Source organism: Apodemus sylvaticus, chromosome 14 (assembly GCF_947179515.1).
Source record: "Apodemus sylvaticus chromosome 14, mApoSyl1.1, whole genome shotgun sequence".
Classification (NCBI taxonomy): domain Eukaryota; kingdom Metazoa; phylum Chordata; class Mammalia; order Rodentia; family Muridae; genus Apodemus; species Apodemus sylvaticus.
Window position 1 is genome coordinate 28177675 of NC_067485.1, and position 25085 is coordinate 28202759.

The following is a 25085-nucleotide window of genomic DNA, read 5'->3' on the forward strand; positions in this document are numbered from 1 at the left end:
GGACAAGAGCATTTTAAGGTCAGGAACCCTGAAGGGATCTCCAATTGGGATCCACAGTCCAGGGCCCCACGTACAGTAGCATTCTAGAGGATTTTCCTTTGACACCTGGCTATGACCTCATGACACAGCCCATTTCACTTTGGAAAAGCTACCATATACCCAGAAGAACAATTTCATAACTCGATTTTGTTGTAGCTCTACCTTTGTAGCCACATAAACATATTTTCTTAAAATACATATTTGAGGAAAATACAATACGGTGGTTGGACACGTGTGTCCCTTGGTTCACTCTCCATTGCCTGTTTCAAAGTAACAGATGATAACACTAAATGTCACAATTAAATACATAGTGACCACTTACACCAGAATATATATGAAAATATAAGAACAGCTCTAAATAGTATACAAATGTGTGTGTGTATATGTGTATTTACCAAAAATGAACTTATTTGCCATGCAGAGTAGGCAGGCAGAGGACACACAGACCCCTGCCACCACACCACACCAAGGGATGAGGAAGGCATCAGAGACCCATCATCTCCATGCTATTCTGAGCAGGCAGGGAAAAATGCCCAGATCCACCTGTCAATGAGACAGGCTGACTCCATGACAGACTTCTAGAGTTCAGGTGAGCCTCTGGAGAGCTGACTCTGCCCCCTACCAGTGACAGCGTTGGGTGAGCTAGCAGGGCAGTGCTAGAAAGCCCATCCTGCTAGTGGAGATATCAAAGAGCCAGCAGGCTGACCTACTTAGCTACCATGCAGACCCAGATCTAGGGCTTTGAGTTGGCCACCCCCAAATCTACATCATCTATGAACTGTTGGAGCTTGAGAAAGGGCCCGATTTGCTGATCCAAAGCTGCAGAATCTCCATGACACAGGGTGGAGTCCCAGTGAAGATCCAACATTGATGCTGTAGTCAGAGCCTTAGTAGGGAAGAAGGTTGGGAAACTTCAACCTATCCAGTCACAGCAAGTACTGAGTGACAAGTTTGTACAAGAGGAGGAAGGTGCATGGTCTTTTAACCTGTGTGTCGGGTGGGTGGAGGGTACGGGACGTGTGCAGGAGACGAATGAAGAACTCTAACCTGACCAGCAGGAGTGACAGGGTCCAGCAGAACATGCAGCAGGGACTTGTCCAGACAGGATGCTCATAGAGGGCAAAGGATGCTTGGGAGCTGGATGGTCTGAAGAGCTCTAACCTATCCAAGCTAGGTGCTTTGTAGTCAGCCAGATCTGTTTCTCTGGTAGAACTGTTCTTCCCCAGAAACCAGAACTTCCCATCTAGAGAAAGGGGCAACACAAATTCTGTTACTGAATCACTGGAACTCACAAAGAGAAAAGCCATTCCTTTTCTAAGTTTTGGGTCTCAGGCTGTGACTATTCTAGCTACTAGAGGGTACATGCTTCTGGTTCTGTAAGTATCTCAGACAACAGCATCCCCATCCTGCTGAGGTCTTTGTTCTGGTGAAGGAGCATTGCTGGTGCTTGCCAAGACCAATGACCCCCCCCCCCCGGATGTTAGTGTATGGCGGAGGCAGTGTAGCCCTCAGTCATATGCCCCACTGTGTCATCTTCTTACCATGAATGTTTTCTGCGGTCAGTGGTGATCTGTCAGATAAGTATGTAAGTCTATCAGACTGGAGCACAGGCAGAGGAACTGTGAAAGGAGCAACTTCATTTCAAGAGTGCTAGCAATTTCCTTTAAGGCAAACTACTGATCTTTACAGGAAATCCATTTGAGATTTCGGTCCTGATAAAATTTCACCCACTTCAAAGGGCAACAACTTCCATAATGAGCTCTGGAATGCCTTTCTTCCTATTGGTCTCTCCACTATTCACCTTCTGCTACCTGTGCACTTCTATCTCAAATCATTGGTTGAAATAAAGTAAACCAAAGTAAGAATATGTTCTAAGCACTCTCCAAATCAGACGACCACAATACTGGCAGATTCCAAACTCCAGGTTTTCTCTCCCACCCTACTTCACATCTACATCTTCCCTAAGCACATGGCTCTTACCTCCTCTCTAGATCTAATTAGCATGTTGAAACTACAGAAAAACAAGGAAAGCTGCAACTCTTTATGTCAGTCACGATTCCTACAGGGCTGGGCCATATTCCAGTTATTTTCATGAAGGAACCATCTGATCTTGGTCTATTTGACTAAGGGGGGCGTCTGCCAGATCAATGATCACATTAAAACTTGCATTCAAGTAAAACCTCACTGATTTCACAGCAACTGCTATTGGAGCTACTTGGCTTACCTAACTACTGCAGGGGACGAAACGACTCACAACAACCCTGTAAGTTTAAACTCTTTGTGGTTAATGCTACCTCTGAAATTCCTAAGCATCTTATCTTCTGAGACAAGTCCTATTTTGAGAACATGGTACAAGAGTGACCAATGGTGACCAATGCTTGGAGAACTGTGAAAAAAAAGGCAGAGGGCCTTGTACAGCGGGCACACTTTGTCCCCTGGATTGTTACTGAACATGGTTTGGTGCCTCCTGCGACAAACATTTACGTTCGATTTTTAAGACATGTTTATTCTTGTTGGATGTCAGATCGTAGCTATAGACCCCAGTCTGGTCAGTGGATCCTGAACCTGCATATGGCCTTCTGCCTTACTTCACACTGTCCCAGATATAATCTACAGTACATGCCAGGTAATCGTGTTTCAATTGCTCTGTCCTGCGAGAGTTCTGGGAAAGGGCTGCTCTGGTAATATTTAGTATGTGCTTACTGTCGTTTATTTACATGTTTTTGCTGGCCGTGTTTTTCTGAACTGAAACAAACTTTACGTGGATAACTGCTTTCTTGAGTTACACTCATGTGCTTTGGTACACTGAAACTGGAATGTCTGCAGCATCACACCACAGTATGCCCCATTTTTTCACGTCCTCGGATCCCTGGTCCAGCAGACAAGATCTGCGCAGGTTGGCAGAAAAGTTGACCCCTCACCATGGAGAAGAGAACACCTTCTGAACATTTTCCTAGTCTGTCTAGTAATGAAATCTCTCAGTTCCCTTGAACGTGCAATTAGTATCTAAATGTCCTACCTTGGACCCTGAGAGGTAGATTATTTCAAGAGCTTCCACCTGCATCATCTTAGCATCAACAGTCAGCACAGATCAGAGAACACCTTGTCTGTTATTAAGCACGTGAATATCACTCATTCTCTGAAGGATTCTGCAGACTCTCGGGACATCCTTGTCAGACAGACTATGGCCAGCAAGCCTTTCACTACTAGGCCTGCACTTTGAGCCTTCAACATCAGTATCGACTCAGCATCTGTGCCCAATGGCCCTTGGTAACTTGGTAATTTGCCTTCCACGGAGTAAGTCTTGTGCAAATAACTTCAAGAGCATTGGGAGATGACCACTTACTGAAATACAGTGTTCTGCATCAAGAGACAAGGGATCTGTTTCCCCCTCGTGGGAAGAGTTTGGGCATGAGTTTTTTGTTTTTTCTGGGAGTAGTTCCTTGGTTCTTCTGTTTGTTCTGTGGCAATCAACATGCTGAGACTGAACATCTGTCTTCACATTAAGGGCATGCATTTTTTCATGAGGCCACAGGCAATGATAAGCCCCGTTTCTGCTCTAGTTTTGTGGCTGGCTGTAACTGCAGTCCCCTTGCTCCTAGTGGCAAACAGGGCTCATCTTACCTGCAATTCTATCACTCACCTCATCCCTAATTCCACGGTAACAGCTGGTAAATGCTTCATTTTCATTCCCAGTGGATGTATCTGAGGGCAATGCGCCATACCGAAGGAACAGGTAACGCAAAGCGTGAGGCATGTTGTGCCTGACAGGGGTTAGATGAACTCTAAAATGTCGTCTGCATATGACCCATCAAGAACAAGTTGCAAACCATGGGGAGGGTTTTAGGTTTCAATGAGATGGTAAAAGCCATTAAAGGGTTGTGAGCAAAACAGTATTAGATGCTGCTGGTGGGCAGAATTAGGCAGTAAGGAAGTAAGATATAAGAGAAGTCCGCTAGGTTACTGTGATTGTTCAGGCAAGAGTGGGTGGATCTTGATCCCTCTTGTATTCGAGGTTTTTATTACCACTTGCCTTCTATATTACCTCTGTGTCCTATAACTCTAAGCTACTTATGAATTATGCTAATGTCCTACAGGTCTGCCCATTCAACATGGTCAATAATGCTCCTTCTTGGCTAATAGTTGTTTTACTGCTGCTATTTACTATTGTTGATTAACAGAACGACATCTCTAAATGGGCTCTGTTATTCTCTTTAGGATTTCTTTTCTTTTTCTTTTTTTCTTTTAGTTTCAACTTTCATACAAAACTGGCTTAGCAAGGTTTGTATTTTTTAAATGTCTAGCTGGACCTTTTTTCCCATCACCACTTAAGAGCTTCACTCCCAAGGCCCTAATACTTCTCTTTCTTTCTGTTTAATTCTTGTGACATTTTAAAACTTACAAGCAACTGACTGGATTGTAATGCCTCTGCTGACACTATTCACCCGCTTTCCTACCAAAGCAGGCTCTGGAATACTATTCCTTCCGGTTATGGTAATCATTAATAACCCTATCGCCAAACCCATTTGGCAATTTCTTCATTGTATCTCAGTAACTGTAGGTGCAGTTCTCAGTGTGGGACAGTTTATGATATTTGGAGATCAAATATCATAGATTTTATAATATTTGTCAGGCTCCAAACTAGGGATTTACGTTCCAAGCAGGGAGTGGCCGGTCAACACAATCCTGGTTAATTTCTGGCCAATTACAAACCATCGTCACTGTAAGGACATGTGACGCAGGCTCCCCATTTCTTCAGTCCACCTTGGCCAGAAGGGCAGGAAAGAGTCCGGAGAACCGGGACAAGAAAGGAGTTGAGAAGCAACTTCATTCCTTTGAATCAAAAGACGGAGGCTGGGGAAAGGGAACCTCAGGCCGCTTAAATCCGGTTCGAACAATCTAAACTTGGCCTCCTTCGCACTCCCCGGCTCACGATCGCGGATGTGAAGTCAACTTGGATGAAGACGCCACAAGATGGACCGGACCCAGTTTCAGAACACGGAGGAGCAGGAGCTTCAGGAGGTAGAAACAGCGGAGGGCGGGCGAAGGGGCGGGGCCGCGCGCCGGCGCACGCGCACAAAGACGCATAGGCGGAAGTGGCGCGCGGGGTCCAGCGTGTGAAGACCTTCCGGGGAAGTGGCGGCCGAGGTGGCCGTCACGGGAGCAGAATCTAAGGCGGAGGCCCATGCGGAGGAGGTGACAGCGGCGGAGCTGGGAGGGTACCTTGCCGCGCGGCCAGGCGTCGTCAGGCAGGACTCGGGTGGGCGCCCACACCTTGTCGCCGCCGTCGGGGTGGTCGCGGGGGCGCGCGCTTCCGGGAAGAGCATCCTCCGCTCCTGGCCTGAGAACCCCTGCGCGGACTCCTCTAGCCTGCTCTCTGTGCTCAGAGACTTGGTCTCTCGGATTCCCTTGACTGTTTTTGCAGTTCTGAGTCACTTCCGCGTCTGTGTCCGGTCTCTCTGTTACCCGGTGCCAGTTTGCCTTGCAGCGAATTGACTGTTCTTGCAGGGCTATTAAGTTTATGTCGCTGAAATCCTTGTACGTTCTTTTGGGCTTTGCACCTGAATTCTCTTCCTCTGTCTCTGTCTCTGTCTCTGTCTCTGTCTCTCTCTCTCTCTCTCTCTTTTATCTCTCTTTTCGGACTTTGCAGCTGAATTCTCTTCCCCTTTCACCCTTCTTACCTTGTCTGTCTTTCTATGTCTTCCTTCCTTCTTTCCTCCTTCCTTTTCTCCCAGAAAAACACTGAAAGATTTTGTTGGTTTGCTATCACGAGTTGTTTGTTTTGGCTCTTTTTTTTTTTTTTGTATTTTAATGAATTACATCTGCATTACTTCAACTGTAGATTATCAGAATCCCGAATTTTAGTTAAACGTTTCTCTTACAAGTGAGTTGAAATAGTTTAGATAGCATTACTTCTGCTCCAAGTCCACTTTAAATCCTAATGTTAGCCCTTGAGGGGAAAGGAGTTTGAGAAATCACCAGTCTCTCACCCTTTGTGTGATAAGATACAGATGAAATCACAATCTTGTTTTTCTGCTCTGTGATCTTATCCCACACCTGGAACCCTGTTGTGAAGACATGTTACTAGAGTTTTGCAGGTTATGGGCGGAACTGGGACTTTTCCAGGCCGTGCACATGATAAGTTTTCTTTACATTCCAGCTTTGTAATAGAAGCTTTCATCTTTCGCGTTAGAAAAAGACTAGGTCAAGAGCTAAGGTGAGGCCAGTGAGATGGCACAGCAGGTAGGAGCTCTTGAGACCAAGCCTGGTGCCCAGAACCAGCAAAGTGACAAAGAACCAGTTCCCAAGAGTTGTCTTCTGACCTCTACTTGCCCTCTGTGGTATAGACACACCAACTTGTGTAAAGAAATAAGCTTTTATTTCAGTGTGTGGTTGTAAGGCAGCATCACCTGTTTCTGACTGTGTGAGAGTGTGTGTGTGTGTGCGCGCGTGCGCGCACTGTGTGCTTACTCTGAGTACTTCTTTAACACCATTTTATCGGTTATGTCTAACTCCCATGCTAAGTGTCTGTTGCGTTTTAAGAAGAGACCTAAAGCAGTGATCCACTCTCCATGTTTCTTTCTGTTTTCGTTTCAGAGGTTATTGTGAATTTCTAAATCAAAGCAAGAGACTGACTATTTGATTTGAAAACTTTTAGTGCTGTTCTTGAGTTTGTTTGTTTGTTTGTATGTAGTTTAGGCTTCCCCCACCACCATAAAGATTTTTGTCCATATTTGTTTAAGATTTATTTGTATTGTATTTTGTGTGTGTGTGTGTGTGTGTGTCTATGTATGTACACAAATGTACTTGGAATATATGCATGAGAGGGATCTGATGGGAAGCCAAGCTAGAGTTATAGTCAGTTGCAAACCTCCTAACACAGGTGCTAGGAAGTAAACTTGGGTCCTCTCCAAGAGCAATAAACATTCTTAACCACTGATCCATCTCTCCAGTCCTGGCTCTGATTCTTTAGATAATAATATCAAATATTAATTAAAGAAACAGGAGTGAGATTGCAAGCATCAGGGATCAGAGTGTGAGAGTAGCAGAGGCCGTCCTCAGTCCTTCTTTCTGAGCAGGGGTACACTGAGCAGTACTGTGGAGCTGCACACTGAGTGCCCGACTTTGACAGGGCAGGTTTTGTGGCACTGAGACATCCTGTTAGCATTGGCAGTGAATCCATTTCCTTGTTCAGCCCAAGTGCTTGGTAGGGAATTCAGGAGAGATGAGTGTTGTGTTGGACAGTTTTTTAAAAGGATGGTGCTGAAGGTATTTACCTATGCTGCAGCCCATAAGGCTGCCGGGAGGTGTGTAGGAGAGTTAAAGCGGTGGAGGAGAATGGAGCGGAATCATGTTGATCAAGTGTTTAACAGAGCACAAGAGAATCTTTTTCTCTAATTGTGGGTGACGGAAGAGACATGTGTAGGGCAGTCCAGGTGGGAAATCCAGATCCCCATTTCCTACTTCATGTCAGGAGGATGAGTCAGCTGAAGCACACCAGAGCACTTCGGCAATCTTTCAATAAAAGCGACGTATGTGGGCAGTCAGACTGTGCTGCACACTTTACACTCATCGGTTCTGCAAGAATTGTTTAGTCACTCCATTTTACTGTGCGCAGTACAAATGCACAGCCTGAATCTCGGAGAGATGACTGCCCATGACTCCTCGGGTGGGTCCATAGCTCAGACCTCAGAGTTCCAGATCACAGGGTGTTAGCTCTAGTTAAGTTGGTGCTATGCACTTGGCATTTTATTTAACTATAAACATTTCAGAAGAGAGCAATATGAGGAAAGAGTTGCCTTCTGGATAACTATTCGGATGTCAGTAAAAGCAGGGAAGGGATTTTATGAGGCTCGCTCTGTGTGTGCGCGTGTCTGCCTGCGCGTAGCATGGCCATCTGTGTTCTCCGCTCTGCTCTTATCTGCTGCGGAGTCTCAGTTTTGCTCATCAAGTTTGTGAGCATCATGGTCCTTTCAGAACCGTGCCCAAGTGAGGGGTGCTGTGAGCTGCAGTTTGAGAGTGGCTCTCATAGGTGTGCCAGGTTGTTTGTTCTCTGGTGTGGATAAAAAGTACATGTCAGATACCAAGGTGCAGCAGCAGCTAGTAAAGTTGGCTCTTGCCTGTGTCGTCTTCTATCCAGAGGGGTTAGTGGAGGGTGTCACAGTAGAGAGGGGGTGTCAACACTGAACGTAAATCTGACCCAAAGAAAGAAGACATCAAGCAGAAGGAACACCAGGAACGGGGAGGGGGGAGGGGGGGCATTTGGAAATCTGAGGAATAGATGAGTGGTGTAGGCCCTTTATTGAAAGAAATCAGGGAAGAGAGGCTCAGAACCTGGTTATTTAAGTGGGGCCCTGTGCTCCGTTGAGGTGGACATAGAAAGCAGGCCAGAGCATTTTTTTTTTTTGCCTCAGTATTTAAACACAGGACAGTGTGTGTGGGGGGGGGGAGGTAGGCAATTTAAAACATGGCTTATCATGAAAATTCTACTTCAAGGATGTCCTACAATGTGGTATATATAAAAAATACAGAAATACAAATGATTGAGACACAGCAAGGGAAGGCAGAATAAAAAGAAATAGAAAATAAAAGTAAAGTTCAGACATCGATAGGGCCTGTGTCCCACAGAATACATGGTTTGATGCTTATATATTACTAGTTTGATTGTACACAGCACCTTGTCCCTATTGGTATGACTACTGAGTTCTCCTTAATGTCAGCAGCTCAGCTAACTAGAAGCAGTCACCAGGAGGTGACTCTAGTTCTTGTCATTTCAAACTATCACATGACAGTTTCTTTTCTTTTCTTTTTTTAAGTGAAGCATCCTGCCAAGATTGTTCTCTCCTGCCCTCAGATTTACACTCCCTGAATGCCAGCAGTGAGACTATCTAGGAAGATAGTCCTTCCTTTCTTCCTGTGTGTGTTCTATGATTCTGCACTTCCCATAGTGTTTACATGGAATTCACTATTTCCCATTTATGTAAATGCAGAGAGAAACTGACAGCCATCAGTGATGCCTTCATAATTTTTTTTGGTGACAAAAAAAAAAATGACACATTCTCTGCCTTTTACATTCCAAAGACGTTAATTTCCTATATAATTTCCTATATAAGGAAGTAGAATAATTTCCTATATAAGGTAAGAGAGTCTTCTTAGTCATGATGGTGGCTCATGCGTTTAACCATAGTGTTCAAGACACTAAGGTGGGAGGATTGTCACTTCCTTGCCAGCCTGGACTATGCACATTTCTTTTTCTTTTGGCCTAAGGAATGTTGTTTCTAAATCTCATACCTGAATCTCACACTTTAAAATTTCAGTAGCACATAGACTGTATGTCAACCCTTAAACATCACTCTTTATTCTCTACACGGTTGACTATGATTTGAAACTATTTTACATTCTGCCAGAATTAGATATATTCTAGATGATAAGCGAGTACTACCATGTGTAGTCCTAGTTTTGGTTGCTATGGAAATGAATATGATGCTATCCAATGCTGGGGTGTGGGTGGTAACACTGATATCCATAAAGCAAATTTTAAATCCATAAATTTTAAAGTGTACTCTGGATTATTATTTGAATCTGATACTTCACAGACAAAGTAGTTTACCATAACTGCAATTCCCTTCTCTAGGCCCAGCCAGCAGAGGAAGGACGGGACCCAGCAGTGGAAAAGAGCAGAGACGAGGTTGCAGGCCTTGAATGTGGCAAAGCAGAAACAATGGACCTCAAGTTCAACAACTCCAGGAAGTATGTCTCCATCTCTGTGCCCTCCAAAACCCAGACGATGTCCCCACACATCAAGTCAGTTGAAGACGTCGTGGTGCTGGGCCTGAACCTCAGCAAGTTTAACAAGCTCACCCAGTTTCTCATATGTGTCGCTGGAGTGTTTGTGTTTTACCTAATTTATGGATACTTACAGGTAAAGTAGTCATTTGTCAATAAAAAATGTTAGCTGTTAATATCCACATTGGTTTTCAGTACTTATTTTCACTATGATATTTTTATTTACAGGCTACCAGGTGACTCTTAGCTTGAGATTTTTACAGAATAATACCCTCCTAAAGGGGCTGCTAAGAATAAAGACCAGAATCTGCAAATTAAATATCTTAAGTTGGAAAGAAATCTTAAATTAAAATTATAAAAGTAAGCTTGTAGATATTTAAGGTTGTGTGTTTATGTCTTTAAACACCTATTCATTTACTTTTGATGTGTCTGAGTGTTTTATTTGCATATATGTAAGTGTACCACATTCGCGTCTGTTGCCCTAGGAAGCCAGAGGAGGGCCTTGCATCCTCTGGGATTGGGATGAAAGGAGGTTGTGAGCTGCATAGATGCTAGGAAGTGCACCCGGGCCCCTGCAGCAGCAGCAGGTGCTTTTAACCTCTGAGCCCTCTCTATCTGTGTGTATGTGTGTGTGTCTCTCTTTCTCTCATACACACACACACACACACTCACGTTGATTTTTAAAAAGACAAGTTAGGCATTGGTTAGTGTCTGCTTATTGATTTGCTAGAATAGCCAATTAGTAACTAACATACATGTTTTTCATAATATAATACTGTATTTAAGAGCTGGGAATTTTGCTCTTTTCGTAGAGTGTTTGCTTAGTATGCACTAAGCCCTGAGCTCATTTCTCAACACTTCATGAACAGGATGGTGGTGCAGGCTTAGAATCTTAGTGCTGCGAACACAGAGGTGGGAAGATGAGAAGAAGGTCAGGGTCATTTTAGAGTAAGTAGGGAGTTTGAGGTTAGCCTGTGTCCATGAGACCTTGTCTCAGAAAAGAAAAGGAAAGGGGAGGAAGGAAGGAAGGAAAGAAATGCACACACATTGTTTAGGGAAATTAAACGTCTCCTATACAAGGAAGATTGTTATAGAATCTGACACATAATTCTGAAAATGCTGAAGTATGGACCATGTTCCTGTAGAGAAGCAGCTCGTAGGTGCCTGGCTGTCAGCGAATGAGCTCTTCATCTGCGTTCTGGAATTGGCCCAGTTTTGTTTGGGGCAATGTTAATTTTATTTTTTATTTATTTATTTTAAAAACTTTTATTTTTATTTAAAAACAATTTTTAATGGAGAGGCATAAGAAAACGTTACGTTTAGTTCCTTCTCTGTTGACTTTTATGCCTGGTTATCTTATGAAGCCTTGTGATTTAGTGGGGGTGGAGTGGAGTTGGGGGGATGGCTTAGTTTCTTTTAAGATGTGCTTCTAACAATCGACTGGAAGTCCTCTCTGCCTCGGACCTAACCAGCTCATTGTCTTCCACAGGAGTTGATCTTCTCCATGGAGGGCTTTAAGTCTTTTGGCTGGTACCTTACCTTAGTGCAGTTTGCCTTCTACTCCATATTTGGCCTAATAGAGCTCCAGCTTACTCAGGACAAAAGGAGAAGGTATGTGGTGTACTTGGCTCTCGGGGAGTTCACATCACTCTCATCTGTTGAATCTGGAGGGAAAAGTCAGCTTGCTGAATGTGCATGAACTCTTCTTTCTGCTAACATGTGATCGTGAGTCTTTATCACTATAAACTACTACTGACATAAGATAATGAGTCTGTTTCTTTTGTGCACTGGAAAAAAGTTGTGTCACAGCAGAACTCAGGTCAATTCAGGGTTGAGCACACTCCCACAAACACTATGCTCAGATGCAGATTTTCATAACTTGACCTAAAAAGGTGTATGCTTAGTGAAAGATTGAGGATGTACCAGCATCTCGGTGGTTAAGTGAAAAGCCAGTACTGAGTTTTCTACTAGTTTTTGGAGCGGAGCGTGAAGGTAATGTTTTATGGGCTGTATCCTGCTGACATTGTGACAAAGTGCCTAGTAATTGAGATCTGTATTCTTATTTTTATTTTTTAAGTAGTTAATAGTAAGGGTTCCATTCTGGCTTTCTCTCATCCGTGTGTTGTCATATGTTCCAGTTCAGCCCATCCCCCACTGCATTGCCTCTTCCTGCCCCCGCTCTTGCCCCTCCCTCCCTCGCCTGCTTTTCTGTCTTGGGTGTTTGATTGCCCTGTCAAGTTCCTCCTATCCCCACCTGAGGTCTTTTCCTCCATCCTCATCTTCTCCTGCCTGCTTTCAGGTTTCTCCCATACATGAACTCAGGTACCCTACAAGTAACAGACATATGGCTGGGTCTTCATGACTCCCCCTTAGTTCCTTTAACAGAATGAATTCTAGCTCCGTCCATTGTCTTGCAGATGTCATGATTCCATTCTCTTCCAGGCTAAATAAAGCTCCATGATGCAGACACACCTTGTTTTCTTATCTTTCTAGGTCATTAGATGTCTTGGCTAGTTCTCTTACCTGGCTGTTAAGGTTAGCCAGGATGCCATGGATGTGCACATGACATGGATGTCAAGGATTTCTGTAGCTTGTCATCCTGTCAGTAGATTAGATGTGGCAGAGCTGGGCCTTGTGCTGTGATATTATCCTGTAGATTTTTTAGAAAACCCCTTACTGATGTCCGTAGTGGTGGCACCAGTTCATATTCCCATAGGCAGTATATAAACATTCCTCTTTCTCCTCATCCTCTCCAGCACTTACTGCAGGGTGTTTTCTTTCTGGTAACCATTCTGACTGGGCTGAGGTCACCTCGCAGAGCAGATTGAATTTGCACTTCCTTGATGGCTAAGGATATTGACGTGTTTTCAAATATCTGCTGGCTATTTGCATTTCCTCTTGAGGATTGTATATTCAGTTTCTTAGCCCATTTCTCGACTGTTTGATTTGTTTTATGATGCTTAATTGAGGGGGAGGAAAGAGTAATATATTCTCAGTGTTAATCCCCTGTCCGCACACAGATGTTTCCCCCTCCTCCTTTGTACACTATCTTTTACTCTGGTGACTGTTGTCTTTGGTAAAAGGTTTTAATTTTTATGTGACAGGGCTTATCTGCTCCTTGAGTCGACCCCGCATGGCTAGTGTCACTGCTCACACTTGTATTCTGTGCGCTTTCCCCTAACTGTCCTTATGTGACTATAAACACCAGATCTTATTTTAAGGTCTTTGATCTATTTTTAATTCATTTTTATGGAGAGTGCGGGATGCAGATCTGGTCATTCTTTTACATTCCTTTTATATGAGTACCCAGTTCCCCAGCACCATTTGTTGAAAGGGGTTGCCTTTTTCCCCCGTTGTGTCTTTTGACACCTTTGTCAAAAATGAATGGGTATAGTTGTATGTTTCTTTCTATCTCTTCTGTTCTATTGTTCTATATCTGGGGTCCCTGTCATGCTTTGTTATCAATACGGCCTTATAATGCAATTATCTGTGAGACCTCCTGCATTGTATTTTCTGTTAGGAGTTCTTTGAGGTCTGTAACACTGATGCATGATTTTAGGATTATCTTATCTAATTGTGTAAAAAAAAAATGCGTTTGATTTATGGTGGGATTGGGTTGAATCTGTAGATCAGTTTTAGTAATACTGTTATTTTCAAGTTGTTAATTCTGCCAATCCAGTATCTTCAGTTTCCTTATTTTCAGTTTCTTTCCTCATTGTCTACATGTATCATTGGAACAGTCTTTCAGGAACTCCTTGGTTAAATTTATTCATAAGTTAGTTGTTTTTGTTTGTTTTTTCTAAACAGTTGTTAAGTGGGATTTTCTTCATTTTGGTTTATAAAATTTTATATCAAGAGTCTTCTGGTGGAATCTTTAAGTTCTTTAAATATAGGATCATGTTGTATACAAATAAGGATGGGTTGACTTCTTTCTTGTGTGTGTCCCTTTTCTTTCTTCTTTTTATGTTCTAGCATAAAAAATGTATATACTTTTAAATTTTCAAGTTGCAGTGTGTGTGTGTGTGTGTGTGTGTGTAACTGGGAGGAAGGAAGAGAACAGCTTGAGTGTCACAGCATGGGAGAGTAGATCTGAGGACACCTTTCAGGAGTCAGTTCTTCAACTACACTGCAGTCTTGGGGAACAAGCCCGGCTTGTGGGCCTTGCCAGCACTGCCGTACCCACTGAGCTATCTGACTGGCCTTCTAGCTAAGATTGTGAGCACTTTGACTATAACATTGGCCATAAGTTTTTTTGTCATATAGAGCCTTGATTTTGTTGATGTGTCTTCTGTTCCTGTCATCTTAAAGAGTTTTAATCAGGAAGGGGTATTGAATTTTGTCCATCTATTGAAGTGATCTTGTGATTTCTGTTCTTAAAGTTCTTTATATGGTACATTACATTAATTTGTGTATATTGAGCCAGCTTTTTTTTTAATATTTTTATTTTCTATATTCTTTGTTTACATTCCAAATGATTTCCCCTTTCCCGGATCCCCCCTCCCCATATGTCCTATAAACCTTCTTCTCTCCATCCATTCTCCAATCATCTCCCTCCTTTTTTTCTCTGTCCTTATATTCCCCTCCAATGCTAGATCAATCCTTTCCAAGATCAGGACCTTCTCCATACTTCTTCATGGGAGTCATTTGTTATTTGATTTCTGCCTTGGGTATTCAGGGCTTCTGGACTAATTAATATCCACTTATCAGAGATTGCATTCCATGTATATTCTTTTGTGACTGGGTTACCTCACTTAGGATGATATTTTCCAGATCAAACCATTTGCCTAAAAATTTTGTGAATTTATTGTTTCTAATTGCTGAGTAGTATTCCATTGTATAAATATACCAAATTTTCTGTATCCATTCCTCCTTTGAGGGGCATCTGGGTTCTTTCCAGCTTCTGGCTATTATAAATAAGGCTGCTATGAACATAATGGAGCATGTATCTTTATTTCATGCCAGGGAATCCTTTGGGTATATGCCCAGGAGAGGTATAACAGGGTCCTCCGGAAGTGTCATGTCCAGTTTTCTGAGGAACCGCCAGACTGATTTCCAAAGTGGTTGTACCATCTTACAGCCCCACCAGCAGTGGAGGAGTGTTCCTCTTTCTCCACATCCTCGCCAACACCTGCTGTCTCCTGAGTTTTTGACCTTAGCCATTCTGACTGGTGTAAGATGAAATCTCAGGGTTGTTTTGATTTGCATTTCCCTAATGACTAATGATGTTGAGCACTTCTTAAGGTGCCTCTCAGCCATCCGAATTTCTTCAGGTGAAAATTCTTTGTTTAAATCTGTACCCCATTTTTAATAGGGTTATTTGGTTCCCTGGGGTCTAACTTCTTGAGTTCTTTGTATATATTGGATATTAGCCCTCTATCAGATGTAGGGTTGGTGAATATCCTTTCCCAATTTGGTGGTTGCCGGTTTGTCCTTTTAACAGTGTCCTTTGCCTTACAGAAACTTTGTAATTTTATGAGGTCCCATTTGTCAATTCTTGATCTTAGAGCATAAGCTATTGGTGATCTGTTCAGGAACTCCCCCCCCCCCCCCCCCCCCCCGTGCCCATGTCCTCTAGGATCTTCCCTAGTTTCTTTTCTATTAGTTTCAGTGTGTCTGGTTTTACATGGAGGTCCTTGATCCACTTGGAGTGAAGTTTAGTACATGGAGATAAGAATGGATCAATTCACATTCTTCTATATGCTGACCTCCAATTGAACCAGCACCATTTGTTGAAAAGGCTATCTTTTTTCCACTGGATGTTTTTGGCTCCTTTGTCGAAGATCAAGTGACCATAGGTGTGTGGGTTCATTTCTGGATCTTCAATTCTATTCCATTGGTCCACTTGTCTGTCACTGTGCCAATACCATGCAGTTTTTAATACTATTGCTCTGTAGTATTGCTTGAAGTCAGGGATACTGATTCCCCCAGAATTTCTTTTGTTGTTGAGAACAGTTTTAGCTATCCTGGGTTTTTTGTTATTCCAGATGAATTTGAGAATTGCTTTTTCTAACTCTGTGAAGAACTGAGTTGGGATTTTGATGGGGATTGCATTGAATCTGTAGATTGCTTTTGGCAAGATGGCCATCTTAACTATGTTAATCCTGCCAATCCATGAGTATGGCAGATTTTTCCATTTTCTGAGGTCCTCTTCGATTTCCTTCTTCAGATACCTGAAGTTCTTGTCATATAGATCTTTCATTTGTTTGGTTACAGTCACACCAAGATACTTTATATTGTTTGTGGCTATTGTGAAGGGTGTTATTTCCCTAACTTCTTTCTCAGCCTGCTTATCCTTTGAGTATAGGAAGGCAACTGATTTGCTTGAGTTGATTTTGTAACCAGCCACTTTGCTGAAGTTGTTTATCAGCTGTAGGAGTTCTCTGGTGGAGGTTTTCTGGTCACTTAAGTAGACTATCATGTCATCTGCAAATAGTGATAATTTGACTTCTTCCTTTCCAATTTGTATCCCCTTGACCTCCTTATGTTGTCTAATTGTTGAGCCAGCCTTTCATCTCTGAGATGAAGCTAATACATCTGCTAAACCCATTTGAACAGTGGTATAGTAGAGTTTCCTTGTAGATTTTTTCATTTGAATGACCTGTGTAAAGATGAGAACTGGCCATAGAATCCCCCACTGTGTCACATTCACACCTAAGTGACTTTTTAATGCCTGTTCAGGTCTGTATGAAGTCCTGAGCCACAGTAGTTACTACTGCTGTTCAGTTGTTCTCTTTATTACAATACGCTGACCTTTTTTTTTTGTTTGTCCTAGTTTGAGTTCAGATTATCAGCTATCAAAATACTACACCACCTTGTATGTGGTTTCCATTTGCTTGGTAGGCTGACTTCTATTTTTTGACTCTCAGTCTGTGGGTATCCTCCAAAGAGATGTTTCTTGGAAACATTAGTTTCTTTGTCTCTTCATTATTGAGTTGTAGTGTTCCACACTTGAGATCATTTATTCTTAGAAATTGTGTACTAATCACTGTAATTCTGTTGCTTAGATTGTTGTTCTTTCTCTCAGGGGTTTGCTGGTTTGCTGCATGGGACATGATGGCTTCCTTCTGAGCTCTCCTTTGTCATCTGCCCCTCTGTGAGAGTCGTAGTCCCTCACTCTCATGATTGAGAGTGTTTTTGCATCTTCCTCTGTATATAATATTTCTTTAACTATCTTCTGGAGTGCTAAGTCATGAACTGTCTTAATTTGTGCTTTTCTTCAAATATTTGTATTTCTTTATCGGTTTCAAAGGTAATGCTGCTAAATATAGCAATTGGGTCAGCACACTTGAACTGTATCACTCCATGCTTTCCTGACTTGAAGTTACTGATGAGAGAGAGGCCTGGTGTTACTCTGATAGTTGTGTCTCTGTAGGTAAACTGATGTTTCCCTCCTACAGCCTTTAATCTTATTTCTTTGCATTTCTGTTGTCCTGGCTATTATGTGCCATAGAGACATTCTTATCTGCTCCTGTGTATTGGCATCCTGAATGGGCTTCTGTGTTTTGATGTCCATTTCATTCTCTAGGTCTGTGAATTTTTCTGCTATGGTTTTCTGGGCTGCACGCCTGCCATTCGTACCTAAGTTTCTACCCACGGTTCTTAGGTTGGATTGCAGAGTTCTTGGGCTTTAAGGTCAAACCCCTTCATTGTTTTCTTTATGAGTATTGGAATGCAGTGCTTGTCTATTGTTCTCCATCCTGAAACTTTCTTCCTCTTAGTCTTGGTAATGCTTTCCACTGTTTTTTGTTTCCAAGTTTCTGTTTTCACAATCTCAATTTCCTTGTTGATTTTGCCCCTGACCCAACTTTTCATTTAGATTGCTGAGTCAGGTGCACTCAGAAATCAGGCCACACCCTTCCCTGCAGCTAGCTAGCGTGTGTGTGTGTGTGTGTGTGTGTGTGTGTGTGTGTGTGTGTGTGTGTGCACCCACGCCCCCCCCTCTCTCTCTCTCTCTCACACACACACACACACACACTGAATATTCCTTCAGTCCTATTTTCACACACACACACACACACACACACTGAATATTCCTTCAATTCTATTTTCACACACACACACACACACTCTCTGAATATTCCTTCAGTCCTATTTGTAGATCATCTTATTGGACACCCTTTTCTTGAAGGCTCAGTCCTTACCTAGTACAACTCAGAAAGGGGAACAAACAGATGCTTTGACAACAGCATCAAAGAGGATAAAATACACATAAAGACAATACAACTCACACATCACCAAGGACATAAAATAGAAAATGGCAAAAAACAATGGCAGATTGCTATAGTGTTAAGGATTGCGGTAAGTGTGGACATAGTGAATGAATGAGATAGAAGGAAGGACAAGAGAGAAGAAGCAAGGGGAAATGGAGGAAAGGAAAGAGGAGGAAAGTATTACAAAAGGAAAGAAAAACACAAAAAATAAAAATAAAAACCAGTAAACAAAAGATTTCCCAATAACAAAAAGTTCAAAAACAAAATTAGACATGTTAGGAAAGAGAGTTTTTAAAAAGAATAGGTTTATTTCTTTCCTAAAGTAAGGTCAAAGTGTTGCTAAAAGGATTGGAAGAAAAACAGGAAGTGTAAAGAGAAAAAGAAAAATGCTTGCTTATTAATGAAAAAATTGCTAAATAGAATTATCTGAGTGTATGAAGGAGGAAAGCACGTGACTTTTAAATACAATGAAGTCAAAATACTTTTAAATGTCCTCAAGAAAGAAAAGCTTGGGAAGGGTGCAGCTCTGGCCATCTCCCTGTGGGTCCTGCCAGGTTCTTGTGGGCAGAGGCAGGTGGCCTGTGACCTGTTGTCTTCACTGTGGTTTGTGTGGTGGTGAACAAGTACCTATGTTTGGTTTAGGTCTTGTCTTTGTAGCAGAATCCCTGCAGTCTGTGGAGTAGGCAGGCCCTCACCCTCCGTGACTTCTTATCTAGAGTCCTGTGGGGTCACTGAAATTCTGCTTGGAAGGGTCATGTCCTAAGTGTGCTGGGCATGTGACATGCACAGGGCTTTGAGCTCTGTGCAAACAAAGCAACCTGTTTATACTTTGCAGCCCTCTTGGAGGATGCAGCTGTGGATGTCAGGCGCCTGCTAGGTTCTCGGGTCCTCCAGCAGGCCCTCTGACTTGTTCCCGTTTTAAGGCCACCCTACATAGATAGTTTTGAATAGTGGGTTTCCTCAGGGCAATGCCGGGCCCCTGCCCTCTGGGTGGGCTTCCTCTCCAACCCTGACCTGCCTGCCTGAAACACCAGTCTCATTGAAACCCAGCACTGAATCAGAGGCTTTCTCTGCCTGTCTCCAGGGTAAGGCTGCCTAGGTCTTCACCAGGACTGACTTCCCTTTTGGATGAGGTCCCTGGGCCATCCCAACCCACCAACAACAGCTAGAGCTATTTGGTGTAGCGTCCTGCTTGTTGGTGTACCCACTATGTTGAAATAGAATCTTTTCTACTGCTGTTTCTTCACCGAGTCAGGAGGAGCTGGCAGCTAGTACTACATTACCTATTCTTTGGCAGATTGTTTGTGTGTGTGTGTGTGTACTCTAGCCCCACCCACCCTCTTCTCTCTCTCAGCCCTGTGAGCTTCCCTTCTTTCTCCCTACAAGTCCATTTCCCACATTCTTATCTTGCTTTAGAGATCTGTATTCCTAAATGCTGAAGAAGCACATTTCTTTTTGTTACATCTAGAACTATTATTTAAAAATCTTTTCAATTAGTTATCATATAGATTAGAAAAAATACTTTGGTGTATCTTTAATGGCATATAAAACAAACTACAGTAAGACTGGGACCATAAACAGAAGTGGTTAGGACTGTGGGCATGCACTCTTTCTTAGGTCTAGCATGCATAGGTCATGTATCTGGGAGAGTTGAAAGATAATAAAGACAATACTGACTTTCCATCTTTTCTATAAATGTTTAGTGCCTTAAAAACATACACCTTTTTTGTTTTTCTCCATGTGATTGTTTTGACGTATATACTTAGGTAACTATTTAATTTTAAATATTCAAGTCCATTTATTCAAGATTCTTACAACTTCTAGCAGAAGCAGTGTCTTTACAAGGCATGTTGTCTTGGCATGTTTGGACATGCTTCACAGCAGTCTTGTTCAGCCACAGGGCTCCTTGTCTTTATGCACCCGCTTTCTGAAATTCCCTGCACTCTGTAGCCTGCAACCTACCCTCTGCGTAGTTGTTTTCTCTTCCTAGGTCTGTCAGGTAACAAATGATACGTGAGTACGGGAACAGGATTTAAAATTTAAAAACCACTGCCTCTCATCAGCTCTGTCAAGGCTTGGGGAGCCTCCAAGCTCTGGGCTTGCTTGTGTGTTTTGGGAGTAACGTCTCAGCTCCTGTGTTTGAAACATGGTACTGCTACTGCTCACCAAATAACAACGCTTTAGCCTTTGCCTCTCCTCATCACCCATGAGGACCGGGACCTGGAGCAGGGCTGACAGTTTTATAAGGTCATGTAGTAAGTTCCTCTGGGGGTTCGAGCTTCTGCCTGAGCTCCGAGCCTTAGGACAACCCCTTTCTACCTGTATTCTACTTTTATACCTTTCCTCATAAGTAACAGTGGGAAATAACAGTTGTAGTAACTGAAGGTTATCCTATGGGTGGGCTAGTTCTTTACTCCTGAATTCATTCATAAATATGAAAAACATCAGAGTTGAAAGGGTAAATAATGTGCCTCCATTGAGTTTTTCTAATAAAATCTTTTAGTGTATATCTACCCAGATAAAAGATGTGTAGGGTTTGGGTGCAGTTCGGTTGATGGAGTCTTTGCTTGCCATGCTTACAGCTCTGCGTTCAGTCAGTGGCACCTCATATGCCAGGCCTTGGGGCCTGTACCTGCCATCCCAGAACATAGGACGTCCACCAGCAGAAGCTGAAGGTTTTCCTCTTACAGAAGGAATTTGAGGCCAACCTGGGCTAGAGAACCTGTCTCAAAAAAGGAGGAAGGGAAAAAATTAGAGGAAGAATGACTTTGTGTCTGATCTAAATACCAATGTAAATGCCTAAATGTAGGTTATGTCACAGCACAAGCAAATTCCATGAATAATTCTTTTTTATGTTCCTCACACCAGTATGCCAGATTATTATTTTAAACTATTAATAAGTATTCAGAGCGAGCATCTGCCCATACCAATGACTGAAAGTTCTAAAGATACCAAATCCAGACTCTCCTTCAGGAAACCCTGCTAGAGCCAATGTTAGAAAAAATTTAGAGGTTACAAAAACCACATCAGAAACTGTAAAATAGTGCAGCAGCCTCGTGCGTGGAGCTGGCAGGCCCAGGCAGGAGCTTGCTCTCGAGAAGTTCTTTGACTTTGTGGCGGTCAGATTTTTCCTAATGCTGGATGGAGGGCATGAAGCAGCAGCAATTTAAGGTCAGTGACATCAGTGACTGGGCCTCTTGCCATTGCAAGGCCTGTAGTTCTTAAATCATCTTTTTTTTTTTATGAATTAAATCAACATAGTTTTTATCTCTACCTAGAGCTACTGTAAAAAAATAAAAACTTTGATCAGCATTTAAATATGAGTTAGAATCTCAGTAAGTATCTTACTATTATACCACGTGGTTGAGATTCCTCATTGATGTTTCAGTAAAAGCATATTGTGATTTTTATCAATATCATGTGCAAAAGGGTAGTGTTACAACTTGAAAAGAGTGACTTTCTAAACGTATGCTTCCAGAAACATTAACCAGAGATGAGGGAAGCGAATTGTAAGCCATCTTTAAAGTACTATGAAATTGGGTCCCACAATGAAGGTTTTAAAAATTGTCTCTTCCAGAATACCAGGAAAAACCTACATGATAATAGCTTTTCTAACTGTGGGTACTATGGGCTTATCAAACACTTCCTTGGGCTACCTGAATTACCCAACCCAAGTCATCTTCAAGTGCTGCAAACTGATTCCTGTTATGCTAGGAGGAGTTTTTATTCAAGGTACAGTAACGATATGTTTTATACTGTTTGAAGCGCACAACGATGTTGTGGCATCTGGCATTAGGAAAAACAGTTAAATGTCCACAGCAGAGTTCTTGAGCATTCTAGATATTCTAATAGTGCAGTATCTGGTAAAAATGAGGTGTCATAAAAACATCAATATTTCTCTAAATATTGATTTGAGGTTCACAATTTGGATGTAAGAGAGAATAGCCAGTGCTTTATTTTATCTTGGATTTTAATGCATCCCCACAGTGCTGTATTCGCATAGTGAGGCCCATCTGAGTGGACCCACTTCTTCCCTGACGGCAGCTCTCTGATGAGTTAGAGCCCCATCTAGGTGGAGCTGGATAGACTGGAGGCAGTTAGAGCAGCAAGCGTTGGGTGGAGTTGCTGCCTCGAGGCTGTTCCATCACTGAAGGGCTTAGGCCACCTGTCCTTGGTGTGTGTGTGTGTGTGTGTGTGTGTGTGTGTGTGTGTGTGCGCGCGCGCCAAGATGCCTTCCTAGAGCTGAGCCTTTACCGTGGAAATGTACCAGCCACCCCTGGACATTTCAGATAGTCATTCGTCCATATGGGGAAAAGACCTCAGTCGCTACTAAAACTTCTGACTAGGCACATACATTTCCTTAGAATCTTTACCAAAAGTTAGAATACATGTCATTTCGTAAATAGAGGCGAGGGAAAATAAGTGAATTCCCCTGTCTCATGGTCTTCACATTGGTATTTATAAACTGAAACGCTGTTTAGAATAGCCACGCCCATCACTCTCTTCCCTCAGCAGACTTAACCTTACAAACTGCAAGAAAATCTGTGGCCTCTTAATAAGTAAAAGACATACTCATTTCTATCAAGATTTTCTCCTAAAATTGAGGAGTATACCTTTTACTTTTTCAGTCTTCACACATTGCAGCCATGCACTATATAAGAAGCCTTGGTCACCAGTAGACTGTGGATGTGAAAATGCTCCCCTGAGATAAATTTGCCCAGTGACATCATATCCATCTCAGTCTGTGTGAGTGTCCTGATGATGTCACAACAAAATCCCCTCAGGTGCATTCTCAGGCCACATACTCTGAAGTAAGCAGTTGGTGCATGTGTGTGGCTTTGAGTTTTGTTTTCCTGACATAATAAATAAAATAGGATCCCATTTCTGACTTACAAGAACATGTGGTACCTGGTTGAAACTTTAACCTCGTAGGATTGTCATATGCCTTGCTCTGAGTGTTCTTTATGTTTTGGGCATTAGGCATGAACAGCACATCCATATTCTGCTTGCTGAGGCACTGTGAGCTGACAGTAGGCTGGGCAAATATTTGCATAATGAGGCCAGCTTCCTCTTGTCTTCCATAGGAAAGCGATACAACCTTGCAGATGTGTCTGCTGCAGTGTGCATGAGCCTTGGCCTGATCTGGTTTACCCTCGCTGACAGCACAATTGCACCAAACTTTAATCTGACAGGTGAGGAATGGAGGTGTAGGGCTTAGTTGCACTTTGTTCTGACTAAGAATTTGTAAAACTTCTTGAGGATGCTAAATGATGTTATAATGTCCATGAGTCTCACACTTAAGAAGGCCTTCAGACTTTACAAATTAATTCCATGTGTGGTTGGCCTGTACCTGCACACAGAAGTTGTAGGAAAATCACAATGATAAAAATTAGAACTATTTGTGTGTGATTTACAGTTTCTCCAATGTGTGCCTTGCTAACTTTTGTCAACTAAAATTTATATTTTTCAAAAGCCAAATAAATATTACAGTATGCCCGGGGATAAACACTAGAATCCTGTCTTTATTTTAATAATCATTCAGATAAGTTGTTTGTGGGTGTGTGGGATATTTATTGTATATGAAATATACTTACTAAGTGTTTTATTAAGAACATAGTGTCATACCATCATTTATCGTGCCTAAAATTACATTTAAAGTTTCTACATCAGAAAAACAAAAACAAGAAATCACATAAAAGACTAAGGAGAAAGGCAATATTGGAATAACAGCAATTACAATGTATAAACTAATTATTTCTATAATAAAAATATTGGTTACATTAGATCCACAATTGTTCTCACAGATCAGACCAGTTATCAGTCTTCCCACCTTAGTTACCAGCCTGAGCTCCGTGTGTGTAAATAGAAGCAGTTGGGCCTTGGGGCAGCCCTGTAACAGCTGCAGTCAGTCCTGAGGGGGCTTGGATTTCAGCTTCCATGGGAACCTCCCTTCTTATTCAGAGAATTCTCACAGTCACACCTCTCACCATCAGAGTCAAGAATTTTCAACAAATCTTTATTTTTACATCACAGACTTTCATATCAAGAGGTTGCTTGAAGACAGACACCATATGCTCTTCTAGTTGAAAAACAAAGTTAGAGAAAGCACAAATTCGCAGTGAGTGAAATTAAATTTAGTAAAAATACAACCAAGAATGGGTGACTTGCAGGCCTTTTACTCTCCTTCTGTAGTATGGAGACCACACTTTGCCTCCTACAGAGCTGGTAGGAAGAGAAGATGAGATGGTAGAAGGTGTGGGGACCATTTTCATGCTGTTTGAAGCTTGCCTTTTCAAATCACACTTTCACCTAACCTGTGACCAGGCTAATGGCGTGTTTGGCATGATTCATAACTACATTTGCATTCTGTTTATAAAGTGTATCCTAATCCTGTTTAAATTTAACCTTTAAAAAAAGCAATGTAATCACCCTTTCCATGTTTTGGATTCTCTGATGTACACTATTCACTACTTCTTGGTGACCCATTCCTGCCCCTGACTCAACAGTGTGTGTGTATGTGCTTAAGACGATTCTCTGGAAACAATGAGGTGTTGAAAGCAACCCGCGGCTATAGAATGATACCATCTGGCTGTGGCTGGGTGTGCTGTTCCAAGTCAAGAGTCAGAAAAGCCGTTTCTCCAAACCCCGTAAGAGATGAGGACACACCTTACTCTGTTCTCACTCCTTTTCAATAGCCCATTTGCTGTGTTCTTTAATAATTAAGAAAGATGGTCTTGGTTTGAAAGAAGAGGTAGTACCAACAGAGATCAGAACTCTCCAGAACAAGTCAGGCCCACTCTTGGGTAAAGGGCACCAAGAGTTAGTCGCTTTTGTCTTGACTTTCTGTGGCATCACCTCAGGCAGGAGGGCTGAGAACACGCACATGCATCCGCAGGAGGGCAGCAGAGGGGCAGGCAGGATGGCCAAGGAAGGTGCATCTCGAGTACCAGGAGCTTTCCATTCCTGAGTTCCATGGGCACATTTGGGAGAATTAGAACCCAGCATACTTAATGAAAGAAACGGTGGGCACTGGTCTCCTGTTTTTAGAAC

The 25085-nt window shown here is 42.4% G+C and overlaps 1 protein-coding gene and 1 long non-coding RNA gene across 5 annotated transcripts in view; one reads left to right on the forward strand and one right to left on the reverse strand.

Moving 5' to 3' along the window:
• Window positions 1–243: 243 nt before the first annotated feature.
• On the reverse strand, window positions 244–4732 carry LOC127664632 (uncharacterized). Its single transcript, XR_007973216.1, has 3 exons — window positions 3683–4732; window positions 1581–1658; window positions 244–1282 (listed from the first exon to the last, which is right to left on the reverse strand). It is a non-coding gene; the product is annotated as an uncharacterized LOC127664632 (long non-coding RNA).
• A 181-nt stretch (window positions 4733–4913) lies between these two features.
• Slc35b3 (solute carrier family 35 member B3) overlaps window positions 4914–25085 on the forward strand; it is a 28957-nt gene continuing 8785 nt past the window's right edge. For 2 of the 4 annotated variants that reach the window (XM_052156675.1, XM_052156679.1), the window contains exons 1-5: window positions 4914–5061; window positions 9674–9961; window positions 11315–11436; window positions 21613–21767; window positions 23120–23227. In XM_052156675.1, coding sequence (XP_052012635.1) covers window positions 5014–5061; window positions 9674–9961; window positions 11315–11436; window positions 21613–21767; window positions 23120–23227 — 721 coding nt within the window. In that variant the 5' untranslated portion in view covers window positions 4914–5013. Of the gene's footprint in view, window positions 5062–5119; window positions 5300–9673; window positions 9962–11314; window positions 11437–21612; window positions 21768–23119; window positions 23228–25085 lie in introns of those variants that run through there. The other 2 variants (XM_052156676.1, XM_052156677.1) reach the window with 2 other exon arrangements.